At 43.2% G+C, this 27,655-nt stretch overlaps 1 protein-coding gene across 1 annotated transcript in view; it reads left to right on the top strand.

Moving 5' to 3' along the window:
• The window catches only part of eys (eyes shut homolog), a 445,373-nt gene that overhangs the window by 226,244 nt on the left and 191,474 nt on the right, over positions 1 to 27,655 (top strand). Inside the window, exons 27-30 of the mRNA XM_037532720.1 lie at positions 8,989 to 9,160; positions 12,944 to 13,022; positions 17,949 to 18,148; positions 26,099 to 26,223. Of these exons, the coding sequence (XP_037388617.1) occupies positions 8,989 to 9,160; positions 12,944 to 13,022; positions 17,949 to 18,148; positions 26,099 to 26,223 (576 nt within the window). The remainder of the gene's footprint in view (positions 1 to 8,988; positions 9,161 to 12,943; positions 13,023 to 17,948; positions 18,149 to 26,098; positions 26,224 to 27,655) is intronic.

The following is a 27,655-nucleotide window of genomic DNA, read 5'->3' on the forward strand; positions in this document are numbered from 1 at the left end:
TATCCTTATCCAGGCGGAGAAGAGGGAGGAGGTGCGCAAGAAGAGGGAAAGAAAAACTCTCGGAGGTATCGGCGCTCCTGAGAGAGGCTCAGCCTGACACGCGAGCCCCAATTCCCTGAGAAGCAGCTTTTATTATTAGGCCTCTGTTCAGCCTCGTACAAGTCATTACTTTTTCCCCCTCGCTCTCAGCTCTTCTGAGGAAACGGAGATGTGTCCCCGGAGAGGCCGGCCAGAGGATATGTTTTGGATTGGCTCGCCCGACCAGAGCTTCACGGGAAATATTTGTCCTAATAAAACATGCGACGCTGAGGAAAAAAGGGAAAAAGAGAATAAAGAAAGTCAAGCGGCAAAACTCGATATTCCACGGCCCCTCATGCCGACCGGGTCGCTCTCGGTCGCGGACGCTGCGGATCTCTTTTCAGTAGTGCTTTTATTTTGATGGAGCGCTGGAGATGCTCCCACCTCTCCTTTAACTTCGATATCTAACCAAATCTCTCTTGGATCCCGAAGGGTTCACATCATTTCAGACCTTTTGATGAGATGTGAACTTTTTAAGCACGTTATTCTTCAGGCAGTAGTCAAGCTGGTTTTTAATTGCATGTCCTCATAATGTCACGAAAACCAACACGTTTCCAAAGAGGCATCTCATTCGACCCGAGCAGTGTGTGTTAGTCGAACGCTATATAACAACAAAATAAGTACAAATAAGTTTCTTGTTTTTTTTACGAAGTCATTGATATCGTCCGAGTTAGTTGGAGGTACAGAGGTTTGGTTCTGGGTTTGGTTCCTCCTCTAAAGCTAGGAGAAAATATCGTATATGTATTTTTTCCAAGGTTATATTTTAACAACATAACATAGACACTCCCTTCCTGGATCGGGGCCTTGTCATGGCGGAAGGGCTTGCGTGGTCTAGGGATCTTCAGAGCTAAGTCGTCGGGAGCAATATGCTCCTGGTAGGGTCTCCCAGGGCGAACAGGTCTGGAGTGAAGACCCAGACTAACACGATCCAAAGTTTATTCTCCATGAATATGTTACATAAAAAATCGTGTACCCTGCCCGGGAAAGGGTCACTGGGACCTACCCCTGGAGCCAGGCCTGGGGGTAGTGTTCCACGGCGAGCGCCTGGTGGCCGGGCAGCCCACGTAATCCGGCCGGGCTCAGCCCGAAGAGGCAACGTGGGGAGGCCATGTAGGCCCACCACCCGCAAGGTCCAGCATGGGGGAGCGGTGCAATGCCATATTGGCAGTGGGAGATGGCGGGGAGGCCCTAGCTGGCCTAGGCCCCTGCAGCAGAAAACATAGACACTCAATTAAGTGTGTTTTAGTCAATGTTTATAAGTTTTTCTTCTGTCACCAATAACCTTAAATACCTCCACTACCACTACTACTACTAATAGTAATAATAATAACAATAGTAGTAGTGTAAACACATGTTTTACTTGTAGTAATAAACGTTTTGTGTGATAAATATTTCAGTGTTCGGTCAGTCAGCTCACCTTTACACATCGAATTACAGTCCTGCTCAAATGTTTGCACACCCCTGGACAAATTCCGCGTCCTAAGAGTAAATAAGTGAACGCGTCCTCTATAGAGACACACAATTTAATACACGGTCACTGTTTATTTGCTCAATTTAGCGCACTGGAAATGTGGCCTGTGCGAAGGTTCGTGCACTCTTTCTATTTTCTGTTGATTTGTTCAGCTTTGCAAATAAATAGAAAGCGATTTACGAAGCGTATGCAGACAAACGCTCTCTATAGAGGACGTGGGGTTATTTTCACTTTACTAAAATCATGGAACAAACCATGGGGGCACCCAAACAGCATATATATTTAAATGCCCTGCTCTGTAGAGGATGTGCACTTACTTTTACTTAGAAAATCAATTGAACTTTTGCATGCAGAAGTATATGGGGCTCATAAGTATATAGGGATTTTGACAGCTTCGGCGTTCCTGCTGAATCCAAGAGAAGCGCTTAAATCTTCATTCTGAGTGGATTCGCTCGGTAATTCCGTTTATTCCGACATCAGCTACATCAGGATTGAATCCACAGCGGCAGATTTAACTCTCAGTCTAAATGAGAATGGAGGCGAAGTTAGTTGGCTGGATTGCAGCTTCTGTATGGAGGTGCAGCGTTCAGAGCTCAAGTCCGGGGCTTGTTTGAATGCTCTTTTATGCATCACCCTCTGCTGGGTGACCAGCCTGTATGTACCACAAGAAAAGTGGGACATCGCCCGAATGTGGCAGCACAATGCTTGAATAACCTCCAAGGCAACTTCCAGTTTGCACCGCGTGCAAATAATAACCTGCTTTGAATAGAATCGCAGCTCCCGCTCAGATTATATAGAGCGGCTGATAGAAGACTTTAGAGGGGAGAAGTGAAAGGAAGAACTCCCTCTCTCTTTCTCATCTCTCCGTCCTCCCTTTCTTCCCTTTCTTCCCTCCTTCACGCAGCACTCTCTCCGGGACGGCCGATCTGATAATACACTGCGGATTTAGGGAGTTCCCGCAGAGAGGAGTAATTGAGGCTGGGGGGGGGGGGGATTATGTGGTTTCTTCTACTTTCCTAGATGAATGCTGCGCGATCCCTTAAGAAAGCCAACATTCGGATTAAACATAACTGCTCCGTAATCTCTCCCCTGCCTCGCCTCTCACTTTCCGCAAAGCCAGATGTCAAGACGCATTATTTATCAGTTCCGTGGAGGAAGTGCCGATTTGAGGACGTGTAATCTGATTAACTCGTAGGACTCGTAGTTATCGGTGCAGTTGGAGCAAAAGGGTGTTGGAACTTTTAACTGTTTCTTACTCGTAGTGTGTCGAAACACTTTAGTCCAGTTTCTTTTCTTACTTTTACCCCTACCCTTTGTTTTCGAGGGTCTCCTTACCCCTTGGAATTGACTTACAAGTTGTAGTGGTTGAAGTCTTCTCTCTGAAACGGGACCCTCGAATAAAAAGAGCATCACTTCATTAAAGCTACCAGCGCTGCTCTGTAGGCGACCCTGCCCGTCTGCAGTGACAGCAGAGGGGAAATTTCAGCTCCTCACTGCTGGGCTTTAGTTGAAGAAAGAAAGAAAGAAAGAGGCTTTTATTATCATTCCGTCTCTGTACAAGTACACAGTGGAGTGAAATTCCGTTCCTCCAGGAACATCACGGAGCAACAGGGAACAAAACGTACAAAGTGCAGACGTGAGTGTGCTAACAAAAAATTTTACTTGAAACAATAAATACGATAAATTAAACGGACATTAGACACAGTAAACAGACAGGACAGTGCAGCACCGACACAGCACTCATTCTGGACATGAGGTCTTGGAATAAGGTGCAGAGATGTTAACCTGCTGTGGTCTGAGTCACGCAGTCAGATGACCGACATAAACACAGCAGTTACTGGGGTAGAAAGACGAGAGTAAAACAGTGTAAACACAGTGTAGCAGCAGTGATCCAGATAGTGCAGGTAGAGCATCAAATGTGTTGTGTGTGTGTGGAGTGTGTGTGTGTGTGTGGGGGGGGGGGTTTAGCTCAGTCCTTGTGAGTTTAAGAACTTGATTGCTTGAGGAATAAAGCTGTTGCAGAGTCTGGCAGTGACGGCACGGATGCTCTGGTACCTTCTGCCAGACAGCAGCAGTGAAAAAAGTCCGTGTGAGGGATGGATGGGGTCGTCCACAATGCTAGTGACTTTCCGGATACATGTTGTGTAGATGTCCATGATGGAGGGGAGAGAGACCCCGATGATCTTCTATATATGCTGTAGGGTCTTATGGTCTGAGGCGGTGCAATTCCCAAACCAGGCGATGATGCAGCTGCTCAGGATGCTCTCCACAGTCCCCCTGTAGAACATGGTGAGGATGGGAGGGGGAGATGAGCCGCCTTCAGTCTCCGCAGGAAGTAGAGGCGCTGCTGGGCTCTCTTGGCTATGGAGTTGGTGTTGAGGGACCAGGTGAGGTTCTCTGTGAGGTGGACACAGAGGAACTTGGTGCTCCTGACGATTTCCACATCAGAGCCAGTGATATTCAATGGGGAATGGTCACCTCGCACTCTTCTGAAGTCAACAACCATCTCCTTAGTTTTGCCTACGTTCAGAGACAGGTTGTTGGGTTCGCACCAGTCCGTTAGCTCCTGCACCTCATCTCTGTACGTCATTCTTGCTGATCAGATCCACCACAGTCGTGTCATCAGCGAACTTGATGATGTGGTTTGAGCTGTACTTTGCAGTGCAGTTGTGAGTCAGTAGAGTGAACAGCAGTGGACTGAGCACACAGCCCTGAGGGACACCGGTGCTCAGTGTGGTGGTGCTGGAGATGTTATTTCCTATCCTGACTAACTGAGGTCCCAGAAATCCAGGATCCAGTTACAGAGGTTACATTTACGGTTAAATATAGGGCATTGTATGCCTTCAAAGAGGGGGGCAGTTATTTATCATCACCCACTCCTAATTCTTCAGTGATATGAAGGTGAAGTCAGATATTCTCCAGATTCTTGTTTGAATTTTTCCGTTCCACCTTAAATTTAGCAGCAGTTCTGATGCCTGAGGCACCAGAACGTACCTGCCGCACCATTTAAGGTAGAACAGGAAATTTAGCCAGCTAGCCACTGAGACTTTAGCACTACTAGCACTTTTTGAATGTGTGTTATGCAGAAAAGAGCCGGAATCCACTGAAACCATGTTAAACTAAGATAATTTGACGGTTATCATAGTTTCTAACAGGAAATTCTCACATTTGTGGGTTTCTTTGGTCTCTTGTTCAGCCAACTTGCCGGTTTTTCTTTTTTTTTCTTAACAGTCTGTTTGGAGTCTCTGAAAATGAATTATATAGTTACATTTAAATATTTCAGAGAAATGACAAATGCCCTACACGTCCGCAGAATAATGGCTCCCTGTGATGGAACGCCTTTTTTTTTTGCTGTGGTGCACAAACTTTGTTAAAGTCCTCCTAAAGCTGTTGTTGAAAGCATAAACGCATAATTACATGATTACATAGGTTTTATGTCTTTTACTTTAGGCTCAAAAACTACCGTAATGGCACGGGAGCATCTCAGAACCTAAACGCTCATTAAGATTGTGAAGGTTCACAAACATGCATAATTATCGCTGCTGTAGGTAAAAAATGCCTCGTATCTCCAAAACGGTGACTTTACAGAGGAAGGGAAAAACCTACTTTACTTTTAATGGAAGTCAATGGAACCAGAATTTTTGCCAAGTCATTTTGGGACGTTTCTTTTGGTCCTTTCTTTATAAAATTTACACACAACCTTATGCAAATTTTAAGTGCCTCCAGGTTTACCTCCCACGACCTCGTACTACACAGAATATATATAAGTTCTGCAAAGTCCCAAAGCTCAGCGTTCCCTCCAGAGGGAAAAGCTCTCTCCCACAGAGCCCTCTTTTCTCAGCTGCCTGAAATGCCTCGTTGGAATTCCAGCCCTTTTGCTTAGTTAGGAGATCCAGTAACACGGGCCTTACCGCCAGCCTGCAGGGGTGGAACTTATAGCACAACACCACTACCGCTTTCAGCCACGCTGACCAATCAGAGCAGAGCGGCCGAGCTGTTTTTGGAACGCTGAAGCAGCTAAATCTACTCTAGTAGATCAGAAAAACTGGATAAGCTTAACAGGAGCTTTTTAAACGGAGTAGCAGCGTCTACTGTCATTCGTACCGAGATTCCTCATCCCGTGTGAACTGGTCAAAAACACTACAGACGTCCTGAGGTCCTAGCATCTCCCACCTCCCCACGGAGAGCCCATCCCAACCAAATGCTTCAGTGTCACTGTGTCAGGCGATTCAGTGTGTTTGTAAAATCTCCAGCTTCTTCAGCACAAACTCACTTTTTGCAGAACTCTCAGGATCATGAATAGTTCTCCGTGATTGTGTGGCTGGTTTTATACGCCGTCTGTTTTCCATTTTTGGCAATATTTTTGGAATTTCTCCCGACATAAATCAAATTTTTATGAACTTGAACTGAATTTGGGCCAAAATATAATTCCACCATCTCTACTAAAGTAATTATACTTTTATTTATACTTAATTTATACGTTTATTTGCTTTAAAAATGATGGAACCGGATCATTTTTGGAATTTCTCCCCAACATGCGTCAGTTTTTTTCAGCACGAACCTCATTTTTCCAGAAATATTAGAAACCAACCGTTGTCGGTTATTGTGCTGGCTGATGTTCTGCACTTCCTTTTTTCCATTTTTTTGCAATTTAGACAACATTTTCTCCCAACATGAATCACATTTTTATTAATAAACTGAATGTTTGCTAAAATATAATTACATGTAATCTTTATTACTTTAATTTATACTTAATTTATAGTTTATACGTTTGTTGCACACTTATACATGATACATGCCGTTTTCCAACATTAAGGCTTTGTTTAGCTGTAATAGGGCTTTAAAAGCACAGTAGCTGAACTGAAGGGTTGGAAAAGTAAAAGTTATTAATAAAAATGGATAAACCAAAACACACAAAGGTCTTTACAGGCCTCCGGGTTAACCATCAGGATATGAGCTTCCGAACGGTATTCAGAGGCCGAGAGCGATGTCGGTCCACGCGTGTCTCTGAGGTCTCTGGTCTGTCTCTGCTGCGAGGAGAGAGATAATTAAGGTCTCGTTTAGCTCATTTGAGAGTCACAGCGCCGGAATGCCAAAAAATCCCTGCGCGTGCTTTCAGGGGTTAATTTAAGCCGGGCGGCGGTGCTTCGCGCTCGGTCGATACCGTGACTCTCCGTCATTGTTTGTGCCTGACAGAAATAAATTCATTACAACTTAACCACCATGTCAATATGGGGGGAGTTGGCGCCTCCTGTGAGCGAGCAATGAGGAGAAACCTTTTAATTATAAAATGTTAATGATCTGCCTGCTTGTTATTTTCCCCGCTCCTCTCTTTATTTCTTTGCTCTGCCTCCGAGGCCTCAGAAGAGAGAAGAGGAGGGAGGGTCGACGACGTCTTCGGCGAGTTCTTCACGCTGCGTTTTTAGCCTGAAGTCACTGAAATGAAGCTTTAATTCGCTGCCGCTACACGACCAGAGATACTTCAGTGATGACCGGCCTCGATTTCATTGCCAGCGCTGATTGATCCACGGCTTCAACCTCTCATTCTCCTCGGGAACACCGGTGGTTCCAAACCGCACTCGGTCATGTTCTCCATAACGTTCATACTCCATCAGCTCCATTCAGAAGCTGGGCGTCGTGTGAGGCTGTAGCTCTTCTCTCCAGTCTAATAGACGGTGACGTCATTTTAAACCCTTATAATAAAAGAAGCTGAACTTTGTTTTTCTACTGAAAGTCGACCCGTTTTTCCCCAAATCTGGGCTCTAAACTATAAACAGACTTCAGTGATCTGCTCTGGAAACATCACTTTTCGTAAAACTAAAAAAAAATTTACAGAAATTTCATGAAGTTACTGAATAATTTGCTTTAACATTTGATCACGTGAATTCAGACAGACGAGCCAAAACATTGGCCGGAGAGTAGGAGGTTAAATAAGTGAAGTGGGTTTATTAGCCGTGCGGTCCGGCCGTGATTCATGGCGCGAGTCTGGGTCGGCGTAAGGCTGCCTGACGTGGTGACGGGGCTGGAGGCCGTACGGCTCTGCTCTGCGCTATCAGGGTTTACAGCGGGACGATGGCTGATCTCTTTATCTCTTTATCGGGGCAGTTTGTCAGCTCGTTCCGGCGTCTACAGCCTGATTCATTGAGGTCACTCAGACCTGAGATCACGGTTCACAGCCCATTCCCTGCCCTAAACTCAGGGCACGACTCGGAGTTTGGTAGTTGAGCAGAAACGATGCCAGACTCCGATTGGTGAGACTAATTGGTGGCGAGACTGAATGAACAGCCGAGTGAGTGATTGGTTGCCTGTGGGGTCGGTCGATTCGTTTGGGGTCAAGTCTGGGGTGCTCATCGTTCTGCTGGCTGATTTTTACGAACCTCCGTTTCATTTGTTGTACATTTATCCGCTGATTCCTCCGACTCGTCAGTAAACCAGCCAAAATGTCATGAATTCACGGTTGATTGGATTTTTTTTTTTATTTGGATTTATTAATTAAACAAACTTCATCAAAATCACTGTGTGAGCCAGTTCTGCGTGTTTTCCCTGTTAAATATGCTTGCAGTTCTCCCCAACATCGTTTTTCAGCACAAACTGAACCTCTGCAAGAAAAATGCTGTGCAAGCGAGAAAAATAATCACGTTATATTTATCAAAATAACTTATTATCATTAATGATGATTCATTTTTAAAAATTGCAGAAATATCATTAATAATGATCAGAAATGAATAGTTGTCCAGCCTTCCGCCCGATGACCACTGGGATAGGCTCCAGCACCCCTGCGACTGTGTGTGTGTGTGTGTGTGTGTGTGTGTGAGTAGTTGTGCTGGCTGATTTTATTTGCCTCCTGTTTTCCATTTATTTATTTATTTTATTAATTTCTCCCAACATAAACTACAATTTTCAGCATAACTGTTTTTTTTCATACTATCTTTGTCAAAATAATCGTACCAGCCAATTTTTTGTGTCTTTGATTTATTGATGTAGTCATTTTAATTAAACAGACGTATTAATTAATTTTTTTTTTTTTTTTTTTTTTTTTTTAGCACAAACTAAATATTTGCGAAAAATATTCTGAATGAACGGTTGATTGAGTGACTGGTTAGATTAAGTCATTGATCAGTTCACTAACTGATTGATTACCTGGGCTGGTAGTTTTTATATGTCTTCGTTTTCCATTGATTTGTGAAGCGATGACGTCAAATTTTCCTCAACATCAAAATTTTGCAAAAACACCCCAAACACACCAAGTCACTCCTGATCTTCTGTACTTTCTGTACGTTTCAGTTTGTCGAAGGAAGTTGGCCTGTGTGTCTTGTGTGTCCCTCATTTTCCGTTTGTGTTTGAAATTTTGCTTCAAGTCTTGAAATTTGTTTTGCAGAAAGATCTAAATGCAAGCGGAAGCCCTTTCACCTCTAACCGACTAACTGATGCCCCCACAGGTACGTGGTGTGAGCTGAACGTGGACGAGTGCCTTTCCGGCCCGTGCCATAACGGCGGGAGGTGTGTGGACGGCCCGAACGGCTACCAGTGCCTCTGCTCCAACGGCTTCATGGGCTCCGACTGCGCCAGCAACATTGACGAATGTGCCTCGAGCCCCTGCGTCCACGGGAGGTGCGTGAGTCTGTCTGCGCCCTATCACACGCAGCGCTTTCACAGCCTCATGATGAAGTGCTTTCTAATTGGCCATCACAGCGTGGCCTCACGCGGCGGAGCCTGTGAGCTTTTCAGGACCAATTAAACACACCCCGAGTCCCTGTCAGCTCGCTCTCAATTAACCGTTCGCCAGTCTGTTACGGCTCTGCAAACAAGACGGAATTAGTCGTTCCCACCTGTTTCTGGCCAAGTTCATTGGACGTTTCCGAGACTCTGAAGCCTCTGAGGTGTTTCTGAAGGCCTGATCGCTCTCTCAGTAAACGCAGCCTATGTGGAACAGTTAAATTGAGTATAACTAAAGTACAGCGGCTGGTGCGCTCAGTTAAAAGCAGTCGAATACAATAGAGATGGACGCCGTTATCACAGGTAGCATCGTTAAGTAGCATTATGGCTGCAATTTGGTTGTTAGCTCTTTGCTTTTTATGCCCTAAAAGCACCTGAATCAAAGGAAACCTAATGTTCTTCAATTCTTTAAATGATCGGCTTTCTAAGACAAAAGTATAACGTAAACACTGCCCAGGTTTCAGAAGAGTCCCCATGTCGTCGCTGTCCAGTGAAAACCGTGCATGTCTATTTTGGTCGATTTTTCTTTTTCTACGTCGTTTCGACCCACCAGCTGTCCTTTACGCTGTGTGAAAATCTCATGATGAATGGACCACTAGAAGTGCTCTAAAATCCCTTGGAATAAAACCTCGTTACATTGACTTACATGGAAAGCGAAGAGCGTTTTTTCCTTCTCCTGGAAAGTTACTATTTTGGAGATGCGTGTTTTCCTTTAGACAGCGATGATATGCATCGCTGTCCAACGAAACAATTTTCAATTTCCTCCATCATTCCTCACCTGTCCTGTACATTGTGTGAAGATTTAATGAACTGGCCAATGCAAATGATCTAAAATCACTTGGTGTAAAATCGCGAGTGTTTTGCCTGCTCCTGTCAAGTTGCTGTTTTGGAGGGGCTTGTTTTCCTTTAGACAGCGACGGTATCCAAGTGCAGCAGTTTGGCTTATCTTTGTCATGTCATCCAGCCGTTTAGCCCCGCCCACTGGTGACGAAGTTATAAGCGGTGTTTCAGCCCAGACTGCTTTTTGAATGAGGTGCAGTGCAGTACAGCCAATCAAAACAGAGGTCAGTGGTGTATATATGCATCAGTCTAGAAGGTATAGAATCTCTCAGGAATAAACAGAGATTACAAAATGGTCACGTGAAATTAATTATGACCGGTTTTGGTGCATAAAGCCGCCATAAAATCGGACCTTAAGGGAGAAAAAGGAATACAAGACAGATGGAGGATATGAGCTCTTCCACACCAGCTAGTTTCAAACTGTAGTTTCACTGAATTGATCAATCAGAAAATCACTAGATAATTATTTAATGGTTTAGATGGAAACCAGATCATTCAGAGTGGATTGCTGTGAAATGCACCTTTTATAGGGTCTAAATGCACTACAGATATCACTGTTTTAATAAGACCAGTGAACTTACACATGGAACCAAAGGCAGAGGTACACAAATCATGTACTTGAGTTAAAGTCGAGACCCCCAAGGTAAAATATTCCTCCAGTAAAAGTAGAAGTTCCTCCCTTTAGACCTCCACTTGAGTAAAAGTACTAAAGTATTTCCCTTCAAATGTACTTAAGTATAAAGTAAAAGTACTAAAAGAGTAATTCTGGCTCTGATGTCCTGTTATCATTTTTATAACCAGACTGGCTTCATGAACTCATTTCAGGTGAAAGTCCTCCAGCGTCTCTCTTGGTAAACCAGTCTTTTAATAGAACGTCATTAATTAGTGACGCTGACGTCTATTAAAATGATCAGAAGCACAAAACACTGAAGGTAAACAGTTTCCATCAGGGAGAACCGAGTGGCTCTGAAATCACTTTTTACACACAAGCAAAGTTTCAGTTTCAGATTTATTTACAACTTAGTTCCAAGTTTAAGTTGAATAAAAACTGGCTTTAAACTCAGGATCACAGATGAGCTCCTTTACTATGTTGATCTGTAGGCGTCTGTTCATAAACATAAACCAGCCCAAACTCATTTACTATAAAATGAAATGGTGTTTGTAGAAATTCAGAAAAAAGCCGCGTCAGTCTCGACTGCATATGTGGACATATTTCTATATTGAGCTCTATTTACACAAAGTTAGGTTAGTTCATCATTTATGTTGAACAGACTCTCCCAAAGTTTTACGCTGCTGCGCTGACGTTGAACCGCGTGCTGCACTGGGTCGGTATGACCAACAGGTCAAAACCAGCTCTAAACAAAGTGACCGCTGGGCCCTGATTGGTGCTGGCCAATTAATGAAGCCAATACTTTATAACAAAGCTATCATAAAGCAATGTCTCAGGTTTCAGGCCATGCATTCATAACCATTTTTTGTAATAACTTAATGCGATGTAGCTTTTAAAGCCATTAAATGCTAAAGACGCATTTCACACTGAACCACTCTGAATGATTTTGTTGACATCTTAACCACTGACTGATTAAGTGATTTTGCAAAATTGGTGGAATTGCCCTTTAAGTACAGTACTGTGCAAAAGTCAGAGACATTTATTTTTTAAGTTTCCAATAAAAACAGCCAGTAAGCTCGTTTTAACATGCGCATTTCAATGCAAAATAAATGTATAAATACATCAAAGAAAGTAATGTTATGGCACATTTCATATTTCATGCCTACCCAAATGTTAAACCCAGTAAATGAATAGAAATTGTGCACTAAAATTTGCAGAACGCCGTTTTTAAGTGTAGAGGAAATGGACTTAATCCCAATCATTACGTAATTACAGTCCAGCACCTGCAGTACAGATATTCCAGTGTAAACAACCTCCTGAACTCCTGATGAAGCTTTAACTCAACGCAGATATGGTAGAACATCCAGAATGTATATGTAAATATTCTGTGTATGTACACTCACCAGCCACTTTATTAGGTACACCGTGCTAGGAAAAGGCTGGACCCCCTTTTGCCTTCAGAGCTGCCTTAATTCTTCGTGGCAGATGTTCAAGAAGGTGTTGGAAACGTTCCTCAGAGATTCTGGTTGGTTATTTGAGCTCCTGCTGCCTTTCTATCATCTGGAACCAGTCTGCCCATTCTCCTCTGACCTCTCACATCAACAAGGCATTTTCGTCCACACAACTGACCGCTCACTGGATATTTCCTCTTTTTCGGACCGTTCTCTGTAAACCCTAGAGATGGTTGTGTGTGAAAATCCCAGCAGATCAGCAGTTTCTGAAATACTCAGACCAGCCCGTCTGGCACCAACAACCACGCCACGTTCAAAGTCCCTTAAATCCCCTTTCTTCCCCGTTCTGATGCTCGACCTGCACTTCAGCAGGTTGTCTAGACCACCTCTACATGCCTAAAGGCACTGAGCTGCGGCCGTGTGATTGGCTGATTAGCTATTTGTGTTAATTGAGCAATTGAATTGTACCCAATAAAGTGGCCGGTGAGTGTGTGTATATATATATATATATATATATATGTGTGTATGTGTATATACGGCCTCAGATGATGCAGCTGATTGTGAAATGATCTCTTAAAGTGGCTGATCTAAACTTTACTGACACCCGGGTGTATAAAGTATCCCTGTCTGGGAGCAGGTGAGGCCTAGATAGACGTGTGCCGGGGCTCTTGATTGGTGGCCTCATCTGTGTGCACAATCGCCTCTAATAAATCATGGCGCATAAAAATGGAGTTTGAAGTTGTCGGAGAGCATTAACCGAAGCTTTCTTCACGCCAGCTGCTTGGATGGGATCGACGTGTACGACTGTCAATGCGAGATTGGATGGAGCGGCCTCAGATGCCAGACTAATATTGATGTAAGTCTCTTCAAGCTTTGTTTTTCAATACAGGATGATGGCCATAAGGTTCACAGTGCATTTGGCTCTATAATACTTTTTACTGTCCTGCATACAAATAGCACATTTTCCAGCCTTTTCCCAAGGCAAGCTTTCTGTCACATGCGAAGGATGCACAGGTAATTGATTAATAATAATGATTATTATAAAAATAATATTGATATACTGGCTTGTTTTTTTGCCCCCTTGGTCTGATACATATATTTCATATCGGCCAATACAATATTTATATTTCCTGAGATTATGTAGTCGCACAACACACACTTTATGTACGTTAACATTAATAAAACCAACTCAATTCATCAGTATCTTTAAGATATTAAAGCCATGGAAACTCATTTCATGGAGCTCCCAGCACACAAGTCCTGTGCTGATATTGCTTCCAGAGCTCTTTAATGATTCAACAGAGGATAGACGCTCTGCGCCCCCTCTCTGAGTTTGTATGGTCTACCGCTTTGTGGCTGAGCTGTTGTTGCTCCTAGACGCTTCCATTTCACAATAATAGCACTTACGGTTGTCCAGGGCAGATCTAGCAGGGCAGAAATTAAACTTCACCAACTGACTTGTGGCGAAGGTGGCGTCCTGTGACAAAGCCAGGTTTGACCATTTAAAATGCATTATAACATGTTATAAATGTGTTTATAGATGCTTACAAACGTGACATTCATAGAAAGTGTTACCGACTACCTTTATGAAGTGTTCATAGAAGGTTGAAAATTAGCTTATTAAAGTAACGCAAAATAAACAATAAGCGGTTACAACACGTAAATAAAAAAGCTTGACCTCATAGCGAACCTACATTCATTTATACTGTTAAACCTCAGATTTTGATGTTTGCTGATCAGTCAGTAATCAACCTGTCCGCTTCATGACTGATGCATCAGATGTAATGGTTCACCTTTGCCCTTTATAAATGCTTTATAAAGGTGGTCTTATTCTAAAGTGGTACCAAGGTAATGTAATAAAACCCGGGCCATTTAAGGAGGGGTTAAAGCCACTGAGCTCATCAGTACGACCCATTCTATCGCCAGTGCTTGTCTGTGGAGACTGCATGGCTATGTGCTTGATTGTATCCACCTGTTAGCAGTGGGTGGGGTGGTTTTCTTGTGGTTTAGCACTCTTGCCACTTCTGTGATCATTTTCAACTTTTTTTTGAAGCCTTTTTGAGAGAAATGAGTGGCTCCTCGAACAAATCAAGCCTGACCCCCTCGCCCAGCTCATTGGAAAAGACTGTCGTGCTTGGAAGTTAAGTGGCCCTTATTAGTCCCACAACGGGGAAATTTCACCTCATCCGTGATGTGAAACACCACATACACACTAGTGAGCACACACACACACTAGGGGGCAGTGAGCACACTTGCCCGGAGCGGTGGGCAGCCCAATCCACAGCGCCCGGGGAGCAGTTGGGGGTTAGGTGTCTTGCTCAAGGACACCTCAGTCATGTGCTTGATCGAACCGGCGACCTTCCGGTCACAGGGCCAGTTCTCTAACCTCCAGCCCACGACTGAGATGAAGGTCAAAGAGGAAGAAGAGCCAATGGATGGATGGAGATCCTAGGAGTCATGAACCTGTCATTCAGAGAAGCAGAAGACAGGATATTTTGGGGAAACACTGTCTAGGAGTCGGAAACGACTAGCCTGCACTTCATAATAGTAGTAATAATAATAATAATAATAATCAGTGGGTGTGGCTGAAACCCCTGAACTCAGTATCTCAGTATACTTTTGGCCAGCGAATTTTAGAACGTGTATGAACCACCGTTTTTGATCTTTCACATCAGCGAATATTTTTGCTTACACTTTAAAACATGGCATTTGGCCTTGATCTCTGGCCTAAACTCTCAGGAAAGATGTGAAGATGAAAAGGTCAGCTATATTGGAGGCTTATGTTCGTTTGAGCTTCTTTGCCAAAGTTGAACTCCATAATCTCTTGAAACAAAGCAAAGACATTAGCTCCTGCCCTTTTGTACAGGCGTGTTATTGAACAGTAGCGGAGACCTGGTAAAGATGACTAACAGCTGTTTCCTATCTGAAAACCTCTCTTACATAAAAACCCACAGGCCTATAATCCAACGTCTATATATAATTGTATATAAAACATATAATTGTCTTCTTTGGTGGACTGTTCTGCGTTTCTCCCAAGAGACTGTGGGACCACCGCTGCTGTGGTAATTACACAGTGTAATTATTCATCATTACCGACTGTCAATACGAGCCTTATAGACAATACATCATAACCCAACTAGCAGACTTGCCGCAGACTTGAATGACGTGCTTTGTTCGATGCGTCTCTGGATTTAGACTGTATTGACTTTCCTACAGAACGAGTGCAGCGAGCTAAAGCATCATGAAAGCACTGTACACAGTTCTGATTAGAAGGCAAGTGCTTGCTGTAATGCCTAATTGCTTTAAAGCCCACCACAGCCTCAAATGTCCCCTGGAGATGAAACAATGGGCTGCTCACGAGGCCTACGAGGGAACTTCCAACGGACTAAATCATTAGCTCCTGCCTTCTCCACCTAATTACTCATTCTATAGGATGCACTTTCCCTAAGCCTTGAATTTTCCCCGTTAAATCTTTATTAGACTGGGGGGGGGGGTGATTAGAATTAGGGCTCTAATTTAATCAGGCTGCCCTAAATCACAGGATGTTGTCATAGGATATAGCAGGAAAGTGGAATTTTAGAGGTTTGTGCCCAAACGGCATGGACACTTACACTGAAGCTGTTATTAAGCTTATAGTCGGCAAAATATCAAATTTATTCCCTTTACCCCAGTCGTGACCTGTTAACCAGCACGTTTACTGTTTCTTTCGTTTTGCCCCGAAGCTATGAGGCTAATGTACACTACACGCCTAAATCAGTCGCTTTACAATTATTATTGTAAATAATTGAAAATATCTAAAGGAAAGGAATATCTATGTAAATTGTATTAGAAACAGTAGGACTATAAAATGGGATAAATTTGTAAATACCTAAAAAATAAATAAACGTTCCAAACTATTAAGCCATACAAAAATATCTATACTTTTACCTCTTTTATGAATCCAGAGGCTTCCATGCACCATTTTATATCAGTCAACTGTGAAACACACTGTTCTTTAATGCTTTATTAAGCGTTAGCTAGTCACCAGTATCACCCAGGAGGCTAAAGTTTGCATGTTATGCAAATATTTATGGTCACTCAGTGATGGTCAGAACTTTCTTAATTCTATTCTTATGGAATACTTGAATATTCAAATTAATATTCAGTGGAATGCTCAAAACATGACATATGTAGTAGTTATAGGTCTAAAAACAGTAGAAGCTTTGGACACCAGACATCTTGCCGATGGTCTGCATTTGAGGGAAGAGTTAGTAGCGCAAAGGTGAGTCCAGCCTAGGTTGGTGAATGGAGACCTGACACTACACTGTTTGTAATAAAGGCTCTGATCAGGGTCGTTCATCAAGATATACACAGTGTTAATGTTCTCTCAAAGGTACAACAGCAGCCACATTTACATGCAGCCTAATAATCCATTAATAATCCGATTAATAGCTCAATCGGAATAGAATACGTCCATGTAAACACCTCAATCGGAATAGTCTAGTCTGATTGAGGCCATTTGGAATACAGTTTCTGATCTGATTGATCGAGGTGGGTAATCCTGTAAATAATCCGTTAAATAGAAGAATAATATCCGTGTAAACGCCTGTATCCGATTACATTCCCTATCGGAAAGTTTAGGTCTGTTCTGCGTCTTCGTCACGTCATAGCGAGAGTTTATACCGTTCAACACGAAACTGGTCTGCAGAGGAGACGAAGTTCATGCTCTGATCTTTAAAAGACGGCGGTGGGACGGACGTCCAGCTTATGCGTCTCAGAGCACGACGTCTTCCTCTCGGCCTTCTTTAATAAGGACGTGTGAAGGACGTTTTCCTGAGTCTGACGTCAGTTTAAAGCCGTTAAAAACACAATCACTGCTCACTGCTGCTCATCTCACTCTGACTGGACCTCACGTGATGTTCGCTGTCATGGTAACGCTTACTGTAAGCGCTGGTCCACGCATGCACGTTATTTTGCATCGGATTTCTTGTAGTGAGCATGTTTCTATGGAATTTTTGAAGAGTGCGCATAAACACCTTTAGTCTGAATCTGTAATCGGAATGTATTCAGTCGGGATTGGCAAAAATCTTTGCATGTAAACACAACCACTGGTTCTAAGGTCTGATTGTGAAGCTTAAATCAGGTTCTCCAGGTGAAAAGTTGGTATTTGTTCCTTTTCATAACTGAATGTTTTAAAACAGAGCAGTAGAATAAAAGCCTGGAGGCGAGGCGAGGCGGGGTGTGTGGAGTCAGTCCAGCTTAGAACAGATCATTTCAGTGGATTATGGTTCAGTTATGATCCCTGACTGAAGGTATTAGAATTAGAATCAGAATACTTTATTGATCCCAAAGGCAAATTGCAGTTATTACGGTTGCAGCCATTTATGTAATAGAATAAACTTTTTAATAATTTAAAACAAAAAAGAGAGAGAAATTTGCGATATGTACACAAGATTGAATTCCTTACGAATGCAGTAAAGTGGCAGTGACTGTGATAATAAATCTGAAACATCTTGTATAAAGCAGTTCAAATAATTGCACATCTGAGTTATTGCACACATTATTATTATTATTATTATTATTATTATTATTATTATTACACATATGAACAGTTTGGTATTGAGTGCACAGATGAACCGCACTTTATGAATCACACACTGAGGGAGGAGTTATAGAGTTTGATGGCCACAGGTAAGAATGACTTCCTGTGGTGCTCTGTGGTCATTTCGGTAGAACAGATAGACCCTTGAGGGTCATCCCCCAGTGACGAGGTGTGATGTAGTTATCTTGTCTCATTTTCCAGGACTGCCAATCCCGGCCTTGCCTGAACGGGGGCTCCTGCGTGGACCTCATCGACAAATACGCCTGCATATGCATCGAGGGCTACGGCGGCAAGCAGTGCGAGGTGGACTTAGACGTGTGTCTGCAGAGGCCTGCGAATTTCTCCCTCTGCTTTAACGGCGGGACCTGCCTGGACGGCCCAGGATCCAATTTCACATGCAGGTGAAGCCGCGGCTCCCGTCTTTTGAATCTCTGGTTTATAGAAGCCTGTAATCGTTTTTGCCTCCAGTCTGCAAACATCTGGTTTAAGCCGCAGTCATGTTTAATCACAGGTTTGTATGTATCGTCTTAATTCCGGGCTTTCCGAGGGGAGCGTCTATCCCGATCTGTTTTTCTCTCTTCTGTCCAATTAAAGGTCTGCTGGGTTGCCAGAGTGATGATTATGAAGCAGCTGCTGTGGCGCAGTCGTTTGAGTATATTGGTATAAAACGGCATGGTGGGGGGGGGGGCGTAGCGCCAAACTCACCCACCCAGATCTCAATCATTATGGCCTTTTAGGAGTAATACAATGTCTTGGGTGGGTTAATTCCTCCCCCTGTGTCCAGACCCACACATGCTGTCTGTTGTTCCCCGTCGTGAGGCGGACACACAGACAGACTGACGGACCGGAGGACGCCTTGTCTGCCCAAACAAGAGCTCACGGGATTGATTTTCCTCGAATGGAAAACAAATGCCCTGTCGCTCTCAGTACTTACTGTCATTGTAAAACGGCTGGTGGTTTAATGGCTCGCGCTCTAATTGCATTACGGCCTGCGTTCGGTGGTGAATGTAAGAACACTGTTTAAAAGTCGGAGCGACAAGCAATTTTTATATAAATCAGTACTCTGACAGTTATTCGTGTGAATCACACTATTTGGCTAAGTAGATTTAGGCTTAGGTTTAAGGTTAGATTTAGAGTCTCTCACAACTTCAGTTGCATTTCATTGAATTCGTTTACATGCCCTTAATAATCAGACGTGATGTAAACGTTAAAAACATCGCGCCACTTCACCTGGAAATATGAGACTACGTCATCTAGAAGATGAAGGGAAATAAAATCCATCATTTCAAATGTTCTCGCTTACTTCCGGTACCACCGTCTGTTTTCGCACATGCTCAGACTGAGGAATCCGAAAGAAATCCGAGTAAGAGTCCACAGCGCTGAGACATCTGACTACTGACCTCTTTGTCACATTTCTAGATCGGAGTCTGGTGTTTACATGACCATTTGAGTCATCAGATACCTTCAGATAACAGATCATCGAGCGAATGTAAACGCACTCATTGATATTTAGTTGAATGATAGTTAAAGACAGACTATCTACAGTGGACCATCCAGATTACGAACTCGTATTCACATAAACAGAAGCGCAACTTCTGATTAATAAATATATAGCTAATGAAATATGAACCTGTGTTGTCCACATGCGTTTTGTATGGAAGCCCTGTAGATAAGGTAGATAAAAACCATAGTTTGGTCGTTGTTGTTGTTTTTTTTTCTCCTCTCTGTTATTGGTGGCAGGATTTCTGTATTTTGACTCAAAATAATGACTTCTCATTGACTTAGTAAATCGAAATAATGACTCATATATATAATAATGAGCCGAAACGTTTTCTCTTCATTTTGACTTGGTGTGTAAAAGTAAGTTGTTTCTCTTTAAGAAAGTACAATTATTTCAGGATAAGAAATAAAAGTGTTTGGAGAAAAATAAGTCATTATTTCAACATACCAAAGCTAAATATTGAGAAAAGTTATTATTTCAAAGTCAAACGGACACAGTGCTGCCACAGACATGGCAAACAAACGGGCAGAAGTGAACTTCCTTTTCTCTGGACGCATGTCTTTGAGCAAAGTTAGCCATGTTGCTGGTTTGTTAGCCCCAACAAGACAGGGGCATTAGATATCGTCCAAGGGAAACGAGCGTTCATACATATTCAAAGAAGCAAAAACACAAAATATGGCTATTAATTCTCTCATTCATTTCTTATTAATAATGTGTGATAAAGTGAAAATTTGAGTTGTTTGTCTAAAATATCGAATGTACAATACTGTGTAAAGTCAGGGACCCCCTTTATTTACGCCGTTACGTACAAGTAAGTGATTTTTATTTATGAGACGAGATAATCCACAGAGAAAACGTGCCTCCTAACAACCACCTGGAAGAGCTGGTCGACCCCAAAGCTGCCCCCATCAGATAAAGAGAGAGGAGAAGATCAAGCTGCTTCAGATCTGAAAACATCCACAGGTGTTTCTGCCCATCGTTCCACTGTGAGAAGACCACTCAGCGCTGGGGGTCTGAAAGGACGTGTAGCTGATCAAGAAGAAGCTCACTGAGAAAAGGAGACGGACACATCAAGCAAAGAAGCTGGACCAGACCACAGCACCACTGAATGGGTTTGATTCAGAAAATCATCAACCAGCTTCTCAGACTGAGCTTTGGAGGCGTGTCTGCAGGTTCTTTGAGGAGCTGAAAGTGAGTCTCCTGACACTCGAGCGTCTTGTATTATAATTATTTGCCGAGGCTGATTTTCAGCTTATTTTCCTGACGTGGAAACTGAATAACTTGTCCTCACTGGCTGTTTTGACTGGGTATTAAGTAATGAAGGGCGGTCTCTGTCTTCAGCACAGCGCTGTACGTCTTTTGAAATGGGAACAGTGCGAACGAGGCGAGAGATTCACTGAAAAGATTGCGTGTAACGCGCATTTTGCTCCAGAGAGTCTAAATAGCAGGATTTTTTTAAAATTCACCTGAGCTGGTGTAATGACAGTGGTGTTGAATTGGATGGAACAGAAGGGTGGAGGAATCTGAGGAATGCAGTCTGTGGAGGTTGGTTTTAAAGGTCCTTTTTTGTCCGTTTTTATTTAAAGAAAAGTTTGAATTATGTGCCATTATGAATAGCGGTGCGAGCCACAGACACACAGCACGCGCAACTGACTTGTTCATGAAGATTTCACAACCAGCGCTGGTTCGAGTTCTCGCTTAATTACGGCAGAGCAACGCTGAAGTGATGCTTAGCTGCTCTTACAGACTCTCTTTTCTCCGCATACTTTTGGCCCCAGTCTCTGTAACTTGCTTTAGGCATGGCTTTGAGACAGCCGTCGAGCAACAGCACCCGAAAGCCCTGGGGGCGCTTTGGAGAAGGCATCACTTTATTTCAACGCTGTTTGTACTCTGCCTGCTGTTTCTCTTCCATGTGGTTCATAAGTCATGTCAACATTGACGTGGCTTATGTAGTAGAGAACAAGCTGCACCAGTAACCCTTCTGATCCTCCACGTCTGAAAGCTCAACTGATGCTGCGCTGATCTCAGGCCTCACGCTAGGCCGTAAACATTTCCCGGCTGCTAGAAAAGTCTTAAAATGCCTTATGTTTAATGGAAGAAACTTAAGGCCTTTAAATGTAGGATGTAAAGCAGTTTACTCGCCATTCACTCCCCCGCATGTACGGTCCATGCAGGGAGACTAAGATACAAAAAAAAGCCTGTTTTGAATTTGAACCCAGCTTTTTGAATGAGGCGCAGTTCAGGGCGGCCAATCAGAGCAGAGCACATTTACATATATCAGTGTTAAAGCCACGGCTCATTTCTTTCTAAGACATAAAAGTTCAGAAATGAAAGCTGTTTTTGTTGTATAGACATCCTAAAGCCTGCTTAGTGGACCTCAAATGCAAAGAATAGGATACACAGCACTGGGTGAGAGTTTTAGGCATCTAAGCAAGTTTTTAAACAGTCGACCTCAGCAGGGAGTTTATCACAATATACATTAGAATAAAGTCGTATTCATAATTCAGATAAACAGAAAAACAATAAACAGTAACAAGAATTTCTCGGGTCCATATTTTTCCTGGACGCCTTCACAGCCGCCACAGAGACTCGTTAATATCATCAATTACATCATGAGCTCAATTTACTGAGCACTGATTGGTCAAACCAGGAGCTGCTTTTTAACTACATATAATACTGGGCTTCCTCGAGGAGGAGAGGCTTGGAGACGGGTAAACAAACACACTAACATCCAGAAAATCACTGTTTATATATACATATACATATATATATATATATATATATATATATATATATATATATAATCATTAATTTTCTATAAATATTCAAATATTAACACCTTTCTCAGCAAATAAACACAAATTACATAAATAAATTGATTTTGAAAATGTGTCTTGGGTGCCTAAGACTTTTGCACAGTACTGTATATAAATATACTATATGGGCAAAAGTGTTGAGTCCCATTCTAAATCCATAGGCATTAATATGGAGTTGGTCCCCCTTTGCAGCTACAGCAGCTTCCACTCTTCTGGGAAGCTTTCTACAGATTTTGGAGAGAGTCTTTGGGAATTTCTGTCCATTCATCCAGAAGAGCATTTGTGAGGTCAAACACTGATGCTGGATGAGGTGGTCTGGCTCACAGTCCATGTTCTAGTTCCTCTCAAAGGTGTTTGATCAAGTTGAGGTCAGGGCTCTGTGAGGGCCAGTCAGGCTCTTCCACGCCAAACACACCCAGTCCTGCCTGTGTTACGGGACGGCGGGGAGGTGGACCCAAGCGCAGAACTGAAGCCCAGCAAAAATAAAACGTACTGTATAGTAAGGGGCAACAGAAAATGCAGTTGCCGCTGCCACTGATGAAGTGCCTGGACCGAGGTTCGAACCGGCGCCGTTATGGTCGACAGGTCTGTGGTGCTACCGCTGCACCACTTGAGTGAGTGAGTGGTGATGGTCAAGGCACCTTGAGGAAGGTGGGAAAAGATGCGGAAATGAAGGGCAAACAAAAAGGACGCCATGGACGACGTGCTCAAACAAAGGCTGATTTAGAAAGGTGGATCAAACAAAACGAAAACACAAAGACGCTGCCACCGTAATTATGGCGGTTGGCAGACTTTGCTTAACGTGTTTGCTCTTAGAGCAAACACCTTTTCTGTGGCTTGGATTTGTTTTTTTTTGTGTGTGTTTGTTGGGAGCAGTTACTCTCTTTTGTCTTTCCAGCCTTCTTTTTATCTCCTTTTATTTTTGGGGGGTAATTTCTTCTCTCAGCCCTCTTTTGGTTTTGGGGCAGTTTTGTTTCTTTTCTTTTCTAAGACTAAGTATCATATACCGGTCACCCCTCTACAAAGGTGTGACAAACGTTGGCGTTTGCCAGCACCTTACATTCGGGTTCTTCCAGGTGCGTGACGTTAGTCTTAATTGATCGACGGCATCTCTGCTGGTGGCAGGCGGTGTAGGCTGAACCCTTACACTATGGAGCTGCTTTGTGCACTGGGGCTGAGTCATGCTGGAATAGAAGAAGGTTCTTCTCCAAACTGTTCCCACAAAGTTGGAAGTGTACATTTGTCCAGAATGTCTTGGAGCGGAAGCTTTAAGATTTCCCTTCACTGGAACTAAGGAGTCCACACCAGCCCCTGAAAAACAGCCCTATATCATTATCCCTCCTCCACCAAACTTTACAGCTGGCACAGTGCAGTCAGGCAGGTAACGTTCTCCTGGCATTCGCCAAACCCAGGCTCGTCCATCAGACTGACCGATAGAGAAGTGTGATTGGTCACTCCACAGAATAGTGCAGTGGCCGAACGTTTTGCCATGAAGGTGGTTTTTATACCAAGTGTCTTAGTGATCTTAAATGCTTTAGTGTCATTTGCCTGAGCCTGTTTACACCCAAAAGCATGGCCAGAAATTCGGCTACATTCACCATGTGGATCAGATCCATAAACTCTCATGTTCTTCACTGCTTGTTACTTGTCAGCCCATTATATAGGAAAAAGGTAAGCAGAAATCTTGACTTAGCAGCTACACTCTGCTCAAATAAGAGGAGAAGTCTTGACCCTTTGGCCCTCATCCTGCCCTCCACTGCTGCCCCTGGGTCTCTGTTATCTCTGCCCTGGATGTCAGTCAGTCCGCTGGAAGACGACTTTGTGCCCGAGGTTGTCAGGATGATCAAAAACTGTTTGGCTATGAGCTGAGTGGACACTAAAGGCTCATGTGTATAAGAGCAGGCACAGCACAAAACACGACAGCCATAATATGCGCTTGCAGTGAGCCTGAAATCAATGTTCGGTTCTCTAAGGTTATAGCTATTGACTCGCGCTGCGTATAGGAGCGCCTACTCACTACACTGTATAGAAATACATTGAAATAGTGGAGCTGCCAAGACGCTCAGAGCAAATGAGAAGATGCCAGTTCAGTAGTAAATTAAGTTTTTCTACTTTTCTACTCTGCAAGTATCTGATCCTAGCAAGTGAAATAGTCTTAAAGAGGAATTCCACCAATTCTGTTTAATTTTTCAGATGTAAACAGAGAAATTCAGAGCGGTTTGTTGTGAAGTAGTTCAGATGTCTTCACAGTGGTGGTGATGGGAACCAGAGGTTGCCATGACTACAACACAGATATAGACATTTTATTGTACTATCCAGAACCACCAGAGAACCCACACGAGTCTTCTGAGTTTATAAGGAAGGTTGATGATGGAAAAATAGCAGAAAATCTGAAATAGTTTTCTATTTGGGAACTGTTGTGCCTCAAACCCCCTGCATGTATCCCTCCACCATGAATGTACTGGACAAAAATAGGTTTTAGGGCAAAATCTGCTTATAGCTTTCTGTGAGGGAACTTTCAGAGCTTTTATTTCTAGTTTTACTGTTTTGAGTTAGTCCAATTATTCTACTAGATTGGCAGATCATTTTGCTTGCTCTAAGAAATATGCTTGAATCAAACCAAATTATATGCCAGTATATGTCTGCCAGCATTTCAGGGCGTCGATTTGTTCACATCAATGACCGACTTGAATCACTTAACTACCATGAGCCATCAAGTTAAAGCAAAAAAGTCGTAATTCAACAGTGAGGCTTGTAATGTGAACGAAAGAGGCTCAAATCTGAATCAGATTATTTTGTTCTGTTCACACTGTCACATAAAAACCCTAAACGGTCACATATGAAGACAAAAAGGTCAGATCTGGGCTGTGTGAACGTAACCTAAGTGTTATTTCCTTGGTAAATATTGTTTTAGCACATGTTTAAAGCCCTTGCCTCCATTTGACCACTATGACCACTCTAATCACTTGTAATTAAACAAACCTCTCAGAAGTAAAGGCACTAAACTGTCTTTGGGGTGGTTCCCTCAAGGCTCCGTCTCAGTACCTTCAGTCAGGGAACATAACTGAACCATAATCCACTGAAATGATGTTCTAAGCTGTACTGACTCCACACACCCCGCCTCGCCTCGCCTCCAGGCTTTTACTCTACTGCTCTGTTTTAAATAATTCGGTTATGAAAAGGAACAAATACCAACTTTTCACCTGGAGAACCTGATTTAAGCTCCACAATCAGACCTTAAACCCACTGTAGAAGATTGAGGGAACATTTACACTGTTTGTATCTTGATGAACGAAAAACGTACCTGAACAGAACCTTCATTTCTAACAGTGTGCTGAAGGTGGAAGTGTTCGATTTGGCCGTTGCATTGCAGTGAGACTGAACCACACAGATGGTGCATGATGGATGAACGAATGAACTGCACCGATGTTGATAAACATCTAGATAATTGGATGGAATTGAAAGGTTGTCATCCCTGATATAACATACAATACCCGATATTGTAGTTTTAAGGCAGATCATTAACATTTTTCAACAAATCAGCATCTCTCTCTCTCTAAAGGTGTGGACCCACCGTAACACAGTCCGGATGAAATGGCTGTCGCCTCAAAGCAGGTGCAGATACCTTCATTCTGTACGTTATGGTCACCATATGCTTACAGAGCCCGTGTGTTGTCCACGTGCCGTCAGATAATTGAAGCTCATCTTAATAATTTTGTGAGCCGCTTTAACATTCGCTGTTTTCTGACAAACTTTTCACTAATGAGGTGTTTCTCAGCTTGAGCACCATCTGGGAGGTACAGTTTCCACAGGCTTACATGACCATATGTCTCCGATTCGTTTCTCCCCCCTCTTCTTTTGAATGTTTGCTTTTCCTGGCAGGCTCCAGGCTCCAGGCTCCAGGCTCCAGGCTATGGCACGACAAGTCGCAACCGCTCTGTCATCATTCTTTAAAGGGGAGGTTTTATTTTGGCAGTCTGAGTTTTTTTTTTTTCCCATCCACCGCGTTTAATGGCAGCGTCTCTTTGGTCCAGGTGTCCGGCCGGTTTCACGGGGGATTTCTGTGAGGTGGATGTGAACGAATGCTGCTCGGAGCCTTGCTTTCACGGCGCCATCTGCCAAGACCTTATCAATGGTTACCAGTGCCACTGTCGACCAGGTGAGCCCCCCTTACTAGAATTTATATACAAACAGCAACATATTCAAGCAACAACCACCTTTAAGCGACTCTTTAAGTGACTCTCGCTTCTCTGGCATGTCCCCTCCACATTTTGAGGAGCATTTTTATTTATATATGCACCAGAGAAGGTCCACTTATTCCTGCTGTGCTGGCTTTGAACTTGTCCAACACATAGTGTTAACAGGGGGCAGGGAAAAGTGGAGCTCAGCTATGAATATGAGCAGCTTTCATTTGTGTAGGGGAGAAAAAATAAACAAATACAGTGAGCCTACACTGGTACAAGTCGCCCTGTAAAGCCTGAAATAATTGTTTAAAAGTTGGTTTGGGAGTTTTTCACGCCATGTCATACGTTTTTACGTATTAACATCTCAGAAACAGACTCAAACAGAAGGTCCAGCTTGATGTTCAGGCCTCAAATGGTCTCAAAATCAACATCATACTGATGAAGATGTGATGGCAATAGTAGATGATTCACTCACATCCTCTGAGGACGTGAAACTGAAAGTCCTTCACCGAGTTTAGACTGAGTTCTCTTTCAATTGTCAGATTCATCCCCCCGGGGAAGGGGGTCAAGGTACAACCCACGCAGTTACACATTTCCACCAGAGAGGTCTCCAAATCCCCAAATCTTACATAGTTCTTGCAAAGGTTTGTAATAAGCTAAGTATTGTGACTGGACATAGTGCAGAGTAGAGTAAGCCTTACTGCTCATGTTGTTCAGTTCATTTCAGATTTAGTCATGGGGCAATAAAAGTCTCCCTAAGAGCATCTAGAGGAAACCTTGAGATGAACCAAGACTCAATAGCTGAACTGTCCTCCTCTGGAAGACACCAGATAACACAATTAGTTGTATGTAATAGTAAAAATTATGAACAATAAGACTTCTCCGTCAGGGTAGCGGAGGGGTGCTAGAGCCTGTCCTAGCAGTCATCGAGCGGAAGGCAGGATACACCCTGGACAGGCCGCCAGTCCATCGCAGGGCGGAAGAAATATTAAAAAAAACAAAAAAGCGCTCTGACCATGTTCCTCCACCAACGCCCAGTCTAGACAGAATTTAGACACACAGCTTTTATGCCATGCCATTAACTCCCGCCAGTGTTCTCAGAGCCTTAGATCCTTTCAGAGTCAGCTTTCTCAAGGATTTAGATCATTTTGTAAGCACTTTAGTGTGGTAAGCCGAGTGTTCTGTCCTAGTAAGGCCTTTGCGAGTGTCGAACACAGTTGACTTCTCAAAACAACTCTTCAGCAATAAAAAAATCCTCAAATTTCAATAAGAAAAAAATTCCATCATAGTTACTGACGAAAAAATCAGGGCCCTTCAAAACAGATGGCAGCAGCATTTACGGCTGCTGTTAAAAGGGTTGAGAAGCAGCATCTACCCTCAGAGGTTGTCCGCTTCAGTGACGGTTCA

This window comes from Pygocentrus nattereri, chromosome 22 (assembly GCF_015220715.1).
Source record: "Pygocentrus nattereri isolate fPygNat1 chromosome 22, fPygNat1.pri, whole genome shotgun sequence".
Taxonomy (NCBI): Eukaryota; Metazoa; Chordata; class Actinopteri; order Characiformes; family Serrasalmidae; genus Pygocentrus; species Pygocentrus nattereri.